General features: G+C 75.0%; 3 protein-coding genes across 3 annotated transcripts; 2 read left to right on the top strand and 1 right to left on the bottom strand.

Moving 5' to 3' along the window:
• Positions 1 to 227: 227 nt before the first annotated feature.
• Positions 228 to 1,731, top strand: PYM1 (PYM homolog 1, exon junction complex associated factor; the record flags this gene model as incomplete). Its single annotated transcript, XM_084277374.1, is given in 4 exon segments — positions 228 to 279; positions 656 to 749; positions 1,235 to 1,253; positions 1,255 to 1,731. Coding segments are annotated over 4 exon segments (621 nt in total). The 5' UTR covers positions 228 to 248.
• A 48-nt stretch (positions 1,732 to 1,779) lies between these two features.
• On the bottom strand, positions 1,780 to 6,424 carry LOC311202734 (transmembrane protein 198-like). Its single transcript, XM_084277359.1, is given in 6 exon segments — positions 1,780 to 2,582; positions 2,585 to 2,656; positions 3,842 to 3,877; positions 3,880 to 4,413; positions 5,376 to 5,506; positions 6,351 to 6,424. Coding segments are annotated over 5 exon segments (849 nt in total). The 5' UTR covers positions 5,497 to 5,506; positions 6,351 to 6,424; the 3' UTR covers positions 1,780 to 2,496.
• Positions 6,425 to 6,859: 435 nt separating this feature from the next.
• Positions 6,860 to 10,186, top strand: DNAJC14 (DnaJ heat shock protein family (Hsp40) member C14). The gene is given in 10 exon segments (XM_084277336.1): positions 6,860 to 7,474; positions 7,477 to 7,584; positions 7,586 to 7,792; positions 7,794 to 7,888; positions 7,890 to 8,220; positions 8,662 to 8,768; positions 8,862 to 8,981; positions 9,100 to 9,260; positions 9,357 to 9,459; positions 9,882 to 10,186. Coding segments are annotated over 10 exon segments (1,890 nt in total). The 5' UTR covers positions 6,860 to 7,045; the 3' UTR covers positions 10,111 to 10,186.
• The last annotated feature ends 1,266 nt before the right edge of the window (positions 10,187 to 11,452 follow it).

The raw sequence follows: 11,452 nt of genomic DNA, 5'->3' as shown, positions 1-11,452 counted from the left end.
ATGGGATGCGGGGAGAAAGGGGGGGTGTAAGCGCGACTCCGGCTTGGCGCGGCCCCCCCCACACCCCCCCCCATCCCTCCGGGTCGTCAGGGCACCCCGGGGAGCGGCCCCCCCGGGCGCCGCGCCGGGCGCTGCCCCTTTAAGAGCAAAATGGCCGCGCCCAGCCCTCGCCGTTCCGTACACACGCCCGGACGGCGGCACTTCCGGGGCGGGGGCCCTGGCGGCCGGAAGTGTGTCGCGCTCGCAAGATGGCGACTCCCTATGTGACTGACGAGACCGGTGAGTGCGGCCCGGGCCGGGCGGTTCCCGCGGGGCTGGGCCCGGCCCCCGCGGCCCTCGGGTGACCCCCGCGGCCGTGCGGCGGGGCCCCGGCCCGCTCGCTGCGCTCCGGGCGTCCCGCGGGGCCGGCGCTGTCCCCACATCCCCCCCCCCCGCCCCCTCCGGGCCCGGCCCGTCCCGTCGAGCCGCGGCCCCGCGGGGCTCCGGGGCCTTCCCCGGCCCGGGGTCGCCGGGCCCGACGCGTGTCCCCGCGGCGCTGGGTGCGGCGCCTGGGTACGGGGCGGGGGGTGTGGGAGTGGGGGGGGGGGGTGTGTGGGGCTCCCCAGCCCCCCGCCGGGGTCCCGGGGCCGGCCGCCGACCCGCCTTGGCCCCGCAGGGAAGTACATCGCCTCCACGCAGCGCCCCGACGGCACCTGGCGGAAGCAGCGGCGGGTGAAGAGGGGTTACGTGCCGCAGGAGGAGGTGCCGGTGTAAGTCTGGGGCTGGGGGGGGTGGGGGAGCGGCGGGAGGAGGAGGAGGAGGAGGAGGAAGGGGGGGGGGGGGGTTGTGCTCCCCGTCCGGGGTGACGGAGCCCCGGGGCCCGGCCCCCGACGCCCGGGTTGACGTCTTGAGCTCTCAGTCTCTTTCCAGGTGCCTGAGCAATCCCGACCCCCTCACCCCTTCCCCATAAGCCGCGTGCTGCCGGTACGTATCCCCCCCCCCCCCGGGGCCCTCGGGGCTGCCCCGGGGCTCTGAGGAGCAGCCCGAGCAGAGGCCTCTGCCCCGGGGAGGCGGAGGGGACCCAGCCCGCAGGTTCCCCGTGTGCCGTCCCCCCCTCCCTCTCCCTCCAGCCCCCGGAAGAGCTGCCCCGGGGGGGCCGCCGGGCGCTGAGGGGCGGCGCTGGCCCCTCCCCGGGTTTGGCAACGGGCTCTCGGGGCTGAGGCGCCTTCAGGGGCCGCCGCTGGTTCCCCCGCAGGTACGAGAACAAATACGTCAAAGTTTTTCAAGAGCAAACCCGAGCTGCCCCCGGGGCTGAGCCTGGAGCCCCCCCCGCAGCCCGGCAGGGCCGAGACCGGCGACTCGGGACTGTCCAAGGCGGCCAAAAGGAACTTGAAACGCAAGGAGAAGAGGAGGCAGCAGCAGGAGAAGGGGGAGAGGGAGGCGGACGGACTGATCCAGGCGCTGGAGAAAACCTCCCTGGAGGGCAGCGGGGACAAGGCGCCCCCGGGGGACAGTCGGGGCAACGCACCGCAGCCGGGCTGCGGCTCCGCGGCCCCCGCCGAGGGGGAGGCCCCTTCCTCGGAGAGGAGCAGGAAGATGAAGAACCTGAGGAAGAAGCTGCGGCAGGTGGAGGAGCTGCAGCAGCGGCTCGACGCCGGGGAGATCAAGCAGCCGACCAGGGAGCAGCTGGAGAAGCTGGGCAGGAGGAAAGCGCTGCAGGAGGAACTGCGGGACCTGGAGCTGGACTTGTAAGGGGTGGGCGGGGGGTTGGGGGGGTGGGGGGGTGGTTTGGGGGGGGTGCTGTGGGTTTGTTTATTCCCCCAGGACGGTTGTTCCCAGCTCTGGGTGTTCCAGCCCGGTGACCCCCAACACCTCACCCCTTGGGTTGGGGGGGGGGGTATTTCATTTGGGGGGGGGGCCCATCCCCAAACCCCCCCAGCCCATCCCCCCCCGGCCCCTCGTGTTCTGTGTCGCAGCCCCTCCCCCCTCTCTCTCTCTCTCTCTCTTTTTCTCTCTTTTATTTTTAAACCCCACACAACAATAAAGCTGCAGAGTGACCCGGGGGGGGGCTCAGCTCTGCTTCACCCAGCGTGGGGGGGGAAGGGGGGACACCCCAGGGCGTCCCTGCAGCCAGGGGAGCAGTGGGGTGGGGGGGGGCACAATGGGAACCCTCCCCCAGGGTCATTTAGGGGCTCTGAGGGGGGCTGGGAGAGGCTTCTGAGGGGGTGAGACACCCCCCCGGGGGGGGTTTAAGGCTTCTGAGCCCCCCCAGAGTTGGAGGGGGGGGCAGGGGGGGGCTGAGCTGAGCCCGGGGGGGGTCTGCAGGGTCTGGGCAGGTCCTACCAAAAATAACCCCGGGGCTTTATTTAGCCGGGGGGGGGGGAAGGGGGGGAGGGGAGGGGGGGTGTCATCACCCCCAAGGCACGTCGGGGGGGGGGTGCGGGAGCTCAGGGCCGGCCCGGGGGGCCCCGTGGGGGTCGGGATGAGGCCGGGGGCTGGGGGGGGGCTGGGGGGGGGTCAGCGGGGCCCCGGGGCGGTGCTGCCGGCGGGGGGCCTCACGGGGCGGGGGGGTTTGCGGCGGTGGGTGCCCTCGGGGGGGGCCGGCTCTGCCGCCGCTTCGCCGCCTCCTGACGCAGCCGCAGCAGCCGCAGCCGCTTCTGCCGCCGGCTGAGGATCACTGGGGAGAGGGGGGGGGGCTGAGCCCGGCCCAGAGACCCCCCCACAGCCCCAGAGACCCCCCCACGGCCACAGAGACCCCCCCACGGCCCCAGAGACCCCCCCACGGTCCCAGAGACACCCCAATGGCACCAGAGACACCCCAATGGCCCCAGAGACACCCCCACGGTCCCAGAGACACCCCCCATGGCACCAGAGACACCCCCACGGCCCCAGAGACCCCCCCACGGCCCCAGAGACCCCCCCACGGCCCCAGAGACCCCCCCACGGTCCCAGAGACACCCCAATGGCACCAGAAGACACCCCAATGGCCCCAGAGACACCCCCACGGTCCCAGAGACACCCCCATGGCACCAGAGACACCCCCACGGCCCCAGAGACCCCTCCCATGGCCCCAGAGACACCCCAATGGCCCCAGAGACACCCCAATGGCACCAGAGACACCCCAATGGCCCCAGAGACACCCCCACGGTCCCAGAGACACCCCCCATGGCACCAGAGACACCCCCACGGCCCCAGAGACCCCTCCCATGGCCCCAGAGACACCCCAATGGCCCCAGAGACACCCCAATGGCCCCAGAGACACCCCTCCAGACCCCAGTCACACTGTGGGACCCTCTGCTCCCATGGGTGCTCCCAAAATCCCCCTCCCAGTCCCCCAAAGCCCCACACGACCCCCCAAACCCCTCCCAGTCCCCTCAAACCCCCTCCCGATCCCCCAAACCCTCTCCCAACCCCCCAAAGCCCCCTCCCAGCCCCCTCAAATCCCCTCCTGACCCCACAAACCTCCTCCCAGCCCCCTCAAACCCCCATCCCGACCTCCCAAACCCCCTCCCAGCCCTCCAAACCCCCTCCCAGTCCCCTCAAACCTCCCCAAACCTCCTCCCAGCCTCCTCAAACCCCCTCCTGGCCCCCAACCCCTCTCCCAGGCCCCCAACCCCCTCCCAGCCCCCTCAACCCCCCCTCCTGACCCCCCAAACCCCCTCCCAGTCCCCTCAACCCCCCCCCAAACCCCCTCCCAGTCCCCCAAACCCCCCTCCTGACCCCCCAAACCTCCTCCCAGTCCCCCAAACCCCCTCCCATCCCCCTCAAACCCCCTCCTGGCCCCCCAACCCCTCTCCCAGCCCCCCACCCCCTCCCAGCCCCCTCAACCCCCCCCTCCTGACCCCCCCAAAACCCCCCTCACCATCAGCGTGGGAGAAGCCGTTGGCCGTCACCTTCACTGGAGCAGCACAGCCAGGGCGCTGAGCAGCGGCCACGCTCCCAGCACCAGCCAGCCCGGCCAGCACAGCGGCCCCGCCGGTGCCCAGCGCAGCCGCCGGTACAGGTAGAGCACCGTGCCCAGCGCCTCCAGGAAGTAATCCAGGCAGCCCACGGCCAGGGCGGCCCCCAGCACCGCCGTGGCCACCACGGTCAGGGCCTTGGGCCAGCGCAGGGCCAGGAGGGCGCAGAGCAGCCCCAGCCCCAGCAGGCTGCCCGCGGGCACCCAGGGGCTGGGGGGTAGCGCCGGGACGGCGGCTGCCAGCGCGGCCGAGCCCAGCAGCAGCCCCAGGAGCAGCCCGGTGGTGAAGAGCCCGACGCTGCGCAGCAGGAGGGTGAGCAGCCCGCACAGCAGCCCGATGGCCAGGGCGATGCCCGCGCTGGGCCCCAGGCTCAGCTCCGTCTCCAGCACCCGCTCCTTGTGGCACAGGAGGAAGATGATGCTGGAGCCCAGGACCAGCCCCGACAGGAACATCACGGCCTTGAAGCAGCGGTACCCTGGTATGGGGGGGGGGGACACACACACGGCGGGGGTGGGCGGGGGTCCTGCAGCACCCCCTGTCCTTATCCCCCCCCACCCCAACCCTGTGCTCCCCGTGTGTCTGCTGGGCACAGACAGCCCCTGCGCAGCCCCCCACCCCGTGACCCCCACCCTGTGCCCCCCACCCTGAGCCCCCCACCCCGTGCCCCCCACCCTGTGCCCCCCACCCCGCGCCCCCCACCCCACAACTCCCACCCCTGTGCAGCCCCCCACCCTGCGCCCCCCACCCCGTGCCCCCCACCCCGTGCCCCCCACCCTGTGTCCCCACCCCGTGCCCCCCACCCCGCGCCCCCCACCCCATGCCCCCACCCCTGTGCAGCCCCCTACCCCGCGCCCCGTGCCCCCCACCCCCCACCCCCCACCCTGTGACCCCCACCCCGCGACCCCCACCCCACGACCCCCACCCCACGACCCCCACCCTGTGCCCCCCACCCCGTGCCCCCCACCCCGCGCCCCCCACCCCGCGCCCCCCACCCCGCGCCCTCCACCCCGTGACCCCCACGCCGTGACCCCCACCCCGCGCCCCCCACCCCACGACCCCCACGCCGTGACCCCCACCCCATGCCCCCCACCCCGCGACCCCACCCTGCACCCCCGACCCCGCGCCCCCCACCCCGCGCCCCCCACCCCGCGCCCCCCACCCCACGACCCCCACCCTGCGACCCCCGACCCCGCGACCCCCACCCTGCGACCCCCACCCCGCGACCCCCACCCCGCGCCCCCCACCCCGCGACCCCCACCCCGTGCCCCGCACCCCATGACCCCCACCCCATGACCCCCACCCCGCGCCCCCCACCCCGCGACCCCCACCCCGCGACCCCCACCCCGCGCCCCCCACCCCGTGACCCCCACCCCATGACCCCCACCCCGCGCCCCCCACCCCACGACCCCCACCCCGTGACCCCCACCCCGCGCTCACCGAAGCAGCTGCAGACGCCGCCGAAGAGGACGCCGAGCGCGCAGAGGGCGGCCGGGATGGGCTCGTACGGGGGTCCCGGCTCCAGGGCGCAGCGGGGTGCGGGGGCGGCGCTGGGCTCCATCACCCCGGGGCTGGGGGGGGGGGGGGGTGAGGAGGTGGGGAGGGGGGATTGAGGGGGCTGGAAGGAGGTTTGGGGGGGGTTGAGGGGGCTGGGAGGGGGTTTGGGGGGTCAGGAGGGGGGGTTGAGGGGGCTGGGAGGGGGTTTGGGGGGTCAGGAGGGGGGGTTGAGGGGGCTGGGAGGGGGTTTGAGGGGTCGAGAGGGGGGTTTGAGGGGCTGGGAGGGGGTGTGAGGGGGCTGGGAGGGGGTTTGGGGGGTCGAGAGGGGGGTTTGAGGGGCTGGGAGGGGGTTTGGGGGGTCAGGAAGGGGGTTTGAGGGGGCTGGGAGGGGGTTTGGGGGGTCAGGAGGGGGTTTGAGGGGGCTGGGAGGGGGTTTGAGGGGTCAGGAGGGGGGTTTGAGGGGGCTGGGAGGGGGTTGGGGGGTCAGGAGGGGGGTTTGAGGGGGCTGGGAGGGGGTTTGAGCCCCCTCCCCCGTCCCTTCAGCCGCCTTCGGGCTCTGTGGGTGGTGGGTGAGCGCCCCACACACCCCCCCCCCAGCCCCTACATCTGGCAGCAGCGCTGCGGGGGGGGTCAGCACATCTGGGGGGAACTGGGCTGGGAGCACTGGGAGCACTGGGAGCACTGGGAGGGGGGTGGGGGCTGCTGGAAGCTGTGGGGACAGCCGGGGAGGGGTTGGGGGCCGGAGGGCGGGAAGGGGAGCTGGGGGCACTGGGAATACTGGGGACGCTGGGGACAGCGAGCTGGGGGCACTGGGAGGCCGGGGCGGGGCCGCCGCTCCGGGGGTCGGGGCCGGAGGGGGGGTCCGGGCGGGGGGACTCGGTCGGTCCCCGCCGCCCCCCGCCCCGTCCCGGGACTCACCCGCTCGCCGCCGGTGCCGGGGGTCGCGGTGGGGCCCGGAGCCGAGGGACTCCGCCGGGAGCGGGGCCGGGGGCGGTGCGGGGCGGGACCGGGGCCGGCGGGGGGCGGGGAGGGGCGGCCGGGGGGTCCCGCCCGGGGCCAGGGGCGCTGCCGGGGGGTGGGGGGGGGTGGGGGAGGCGGCGGGGGGCGCCCGGTGTGGGGCGGGGCGGGGGCGGCGGGACCCGGGGCGGGGGGGGCGGGGGGGGGGGTTCGCGGGGCCGGGACCCGACGGGGCGGGCGGGGGGACGCGGGGCCGGGGGGGGCTGCGGGCCGGGCGCCGGCGGGGGGGGGCAGGGCGGGCCGGGGCGGCCCCTCCCGGCCGCACAACGGGCCCCTGGGCCGGGCCGTGACCGGGGGCAGCGCCGGTCCCGCGGGGGGGGGACGGGGCGCGCGGGGCCGGGGCGCGGCCCCTTTAAGGGGCGGGGCTCGCGGTGGAGGGGCGGTGACGTCACTCCCCAGGCTCCGCCCCGGAAGTCGCAGGCGGCGGAAGGCGGAAGTGAGCGGCTGAGGGACCCTGGGGGGGGGCGGCGGGAGGTGGCGGCGACCCCCCCCCCCCCCGCCCGCCGGTCCCGGGAGGCCCCGGCCCGCCCCTCGCGTGTCCCCCCCGCCGCCATGGCCGTGACATAGGCCCGGCCGGGGGCAGCGGGGCCGCCGCCATGGAGCAGCCCCGGGCGGCCGCGGCCGACGGAGACGACGGTCCCGGCCGGAGCCCGGAGCTCCCCGGGGGCGCGGAGCGGGGCGGCCGGGCCGCGGGGGGCAGCGCCGCCTGGAACGGGACCTGCGGCCGGGCCCCGGCCCCCGGCGAGGAGGAGGAAGAGGAAGAGGAGGAAGAGGAGGAGGAAGAGGAAGGGGACCGGGACCGGCCCTTCCCCGGCGCCCCCGGGCCCCGGCGCTCCTGCTGCTGCCGTCGGGGGGAACCGGCCGCCCCCCCGAGCCCCGCGGCCGAGCGGCGGGACGGGTCCTGCGGCCTCCGCTGCCGCCCCCGGGGCACCCCCAGCCCGGGGCCGCCGCCGCCGCGCCGCGGGCAGGAGGAGGGAGAAGAGGACGGAGCCGGCGAGGACGGCGCGGGGAGGGGCGGCCGGAGGGCGCGCGGCGGCAGCAGAGGCCCCGCTCGGCCCCCAAGGAGCAGGAGGAGAGCGGCCGGCGAGAGGCCGCCCCGGGCAAGCGGCCGCGGCCGGCGCGGAAGAGGAGCCGGGGGGGACGGCGCGGGGCGGCCGCCGGGCTGCCGGGGGCTGCTGGCGGCGGCGCTGGGCCGGGCCCGCCGGCTGGGCGCGGAGGCCGGTGCGTGGCTGCTCGGCGCCCGGGACCTGCGCTCCGCCCGGGCCGCGCTGCGGGGCCGCGCCCGGCGCCTGGGCCAGCGAGCCCGGAGCGGCTCCCTGCGGGCGGCCCGGTGGCTGCGGGCCGGGCGCCGGGCTGAGCCTCCGCGGCCTCGGGGCGCTCAGCGCCCGGCTCTTCCTCCTCCTCGTCGCGCTGCTCCTGGGCTGCCTGCGGCTCTGCCCGGCGCCTGGGCGGGAGCCGGGGGGCTGCCCGGCTGCGGGGGCTGCTGGACGCGTGGGGGACGCGGGGGCTGCTCGGGGGCAGCCGGACGTGCCGCCGGCTCTGGGACTGGCTGCGGGGGCGGCGAACCGTCCCCTGGCTGCCGGGGGAGGAGGCGGCGGCCGCCGGGTCCGACGCGGGGGCAGCGGCCGCCGGCGCCGCGGAGGAGCTGAGCCGCTTGCTGGCCCTGGCCGGGCTGCCCGAGGAGGAGCTGAACCCCTTCCAGGTGCTGGGTGTGGAGGTGACGGCGTCGGACGCCGAGCTCAGGAAGGCCTATCGCCGGCTGGCCGTGCTGGTGCGTGTGCTGGGGGCGGCGGGGGGCTGTGGGTGGCCGGGGGGGGGGTCTCTGGGTGTTGGGAGGGGGTCCGTGGCCGGGAGGGGGGTCTCTGGGTGGCCGGGGGGGGGGGGGCTCTGGGTGGCCGGGGGGGGGGGGGCTCTGGGTGGCCGGGGGGGGGGGCTCTGGGCGGCGGGGGAGTGGGCTCTGGGTGGCAGGGGGGGGTCTCTGGGTGGCAGGGGGGGGTCTCTGGGTGGCGGGGGGGGTCTCTGGGTGGCAGGGGGGGGTCTCTGGGTGTTGGGAGGGTTCTCTGGGTGGCTGGAGGGTCTCTGGGTGTTGGGAGGGTTCTCTGGGTGGCAGGGGGGGGTCTCTGGGTGTCAGGGGGGGGTCTCTGGGCGCCAGGGGGGTGCGTGTCCCCGTGTCCCTCCCCAGGAGCACGGAGCTCTCCCTGCTTTCCCCCAGGTGCACCCGGACAAGAACGAGCACCCCGGGGCGGAGGCGGCGTTCAAGGTGCTGCGGGCGGCCTGGGACCTGGTCAGCAGCCCCGAGCGCAGGAGGGAGTACGAGATGTGAGAGGGGGATGCTGGGGTGGGGGGGGGATTTCGGGGGTCCCCAGGGGGGTCTGACCTGTTCCCTCTTCCCCCCCCCCCCCACATCCCCAGCCAGCGGCTGGCGCAGAGCGAGCTGACGCGCTCGGTGAGCGAGTTCCTGAGCCGGCTGCAGGACGACCTGAGGGAGGCCCTGGACACCATGATGTGCTCCAAGTGCCAGGGGAAGCACCGGTGGGCGCCGGGGGACGGGGCTGGGGGGTGGCGACACCCTGGTGGTGCGATGGGAGGGGGGGTATGGGGGGTGGGGGAGGACCCCAGCCCGGCTCAGCGTCCCCCGCGCTCCCGGCAGGAGGTTCGAGATGGACCGGGACCCGCTGAGCGCCCGGTACTGCGCCGAGTGCGGCGGGCGGCACCCCGCCGAGGAGGGCGACTTCTGGGCCGAGTCCAGCCTGCTGAGGCTGAAGATCACCTACTACGCCATGATGGACGGGAAGATCTATGACATCACGGGTGGGTGCAGCCCCCCAGCCCCCCACAGCCCCCCCCAGCCCCCCCAGCCGGGTGCCGTGTGTGTCCCGGGGTGACGGGGCCACGCTGTCCCCGCAGAGTGGGCCGGCTGCCAGCGCGTGGGCATCGCCCCCGACACCCACCGCGTCCCCTACCACATCTCCTGCGGCTCCAGGGGCGCCGGCCCGGCCGGGCGGCAGAGGTCAGTGGGGATCCGGCCCCTTCCCCCCCTTCCCCCCCCCAATCCACCCCCCTTTCCCCCCCCAATCCACCCCCCTTTCCCCCCCCCAATCCACCCCCCTTTCCCCCCCCCAATCCACCCCCCTTTCCCCCCCCCAATCCACCCCCCTTTCCCCCCCCCAATCCACCCCCCTTTCCCCCCCCCAATCCACCCCCCTTTCCCCCCCAATCCACCCCCCTTTCCCCCCTCCAAATCCACCCCCCTCTGCCCCCCCAATCCCGCCCCCCAAAATCCATTCCCTTCCCCCCAATCCCCCCCTCTTTGCCCCCCAATCCCCCCCTCTTTGCCCCCCAATCCCCCCCTCTTTGCCCCCCCAATCCCCCCCCCTTTGCCCCCCCATCCCCCCCTCTTTGCCCCCCCATCCCTTCTCCTTGCCCCCCCAGGAGCACCCCCAAGGGCAGCCCCCCCTCAGCCTCGGACCTGCAGGATCTCTTCACCCGCATCTTCCAGGGCAGCTCCAGCCCGATGCCCGGGGGGCCCTTCCCAGCCTCCCCCGGCCCCCCCAGGCCCGCAGCTTCCCCGGGGGTGCCCCCCAGGCCCGAGGGTGCCGCCCCCAGGGGGGACCCGAAGCACAAGAGGCGGAAGAAGGTGCGGCGGCCGCTGCAGCGCTGAGCGGGGCCCCGGCCGCCCCCCCCCCACTCAAGGGCTCTTTCAGGAATAAAAAAATCTATTTTTCTTTTTTTTTTAACTCTTTTGGGGTGTTTTTTACCCAAAACCACCCCCAATCTCTGTATTTCCAAGAGAACAAACCAGGGAGTTGGGGGGGGTGTGGAGGGGCTGAGCCTGGCAGCCCAGCTGGACCAAAGAGCCCGGGGGGCAGCGGGCAGAGCTGGGCAGGGGCTGGACAGACAGACAGACAGACAGAGTCGGGGGTGCTGGAGGGGATCCCCAACACTGGCCACAGTTCACATGGTTTTTGGGGTTTTTTAAGGCCAATTGTCCCTTTTTCCTGATTCTCTGCTGTGAGCGTCCCCTCCCTGTTCATATCCTGCTCTTTCCTCCTCCTCCTCCTCCTCCTCCTCCTCCACCCAGCTGCCACCCCACCCTCCCCAGCTTGACAGGAGGGACCCTCATCCCCCTCCCCAAGCTCTGGGGGGGGAAGAGCAGCTCTTTGGGTTCTACAACCCCCCCAGAGCCGGTTCCAGGCCGCTGAGTTGGGGTTTATTTCGTGCTGAGACGCCGCCGGCGCCTGGCCGGGCGCTGGGTGTTTCCTGGGGCTCCCCCCGTGCTGCACCCCCAGCCCAGGGGGTGTTTTTTAAGCCACCTTGGACCTCTTTTCTTAGGGCTTTTTGTTAAATTAAAAGTGGAGTTTGGAGAAGCCTGGGCTGCTCTGTGTGGGGACAGGGGGTGGGGACAGGGGAGCTGCAGCGAGCTCTTGAGTAGGGGGGAGAGAGGAGGAGGAGGAGGAGGAGGGAGGGTGGGTGGGTGGGGGGCTCTTCCAGGGGGTGTTTGCTGGAGGTTGGGCTGGAGACACGTACAGCTGCTGGGAGCCCTCGCTCCAGCCCATCCTTCCCCCCTGGAGACGCAGCCTGAGCCCCGGGCTCCTCTGAGATACCAGCCCCGGGAGCTGCCCCTGCCCCCGGGAGCCCCCCCTGCCCCCAGGAGCTCCCCCTGCCCCCGGGAGCATCCCCTGGAGCACCCCCTGCCCCGAGGAGCTCCCCCTGCCCCCAGGAGCTCCCCCTGGAGCTCCCCCTGCCCCCAGGAGCTCCCCCTGCCCCCAGGAGCACCCCCTGCCCCCGGGAGCTGCCCCTGCCCCCGGGAGCTCCCCCTGCCCCCTGGAGCTCCCCCTGCCCCCGGGAGCACCCCCAGGAGCTCCCCCTGCCCCCTGGAGCTCCCCCTGCCCCCGGGAGCACCCCCGGGAGCTCCCCCTGCCCCCTGGAGCTCCCCCTGCCCCCAGGAGCTCCCCCTGCCCCCAGGAGCTCCCCCTGCCCCCGGGAGCTGCCCCTGCCCCCGG

The sequence above is a fragment of the Gallinula chloropus genome, assembly GCF_964237585.1.
Source record: "Gallinula chloropus genome assembly, chromosome: 31".
Lineage (NCBI taxonomy): Eukaryota > Metazoa > Chordata > Aves > Gruiformes > Rallidae > Gallinula > Gallinula chloropus.
This window is presented reverse-complemented; position numbering and strand designations above follow the sequence as displayed.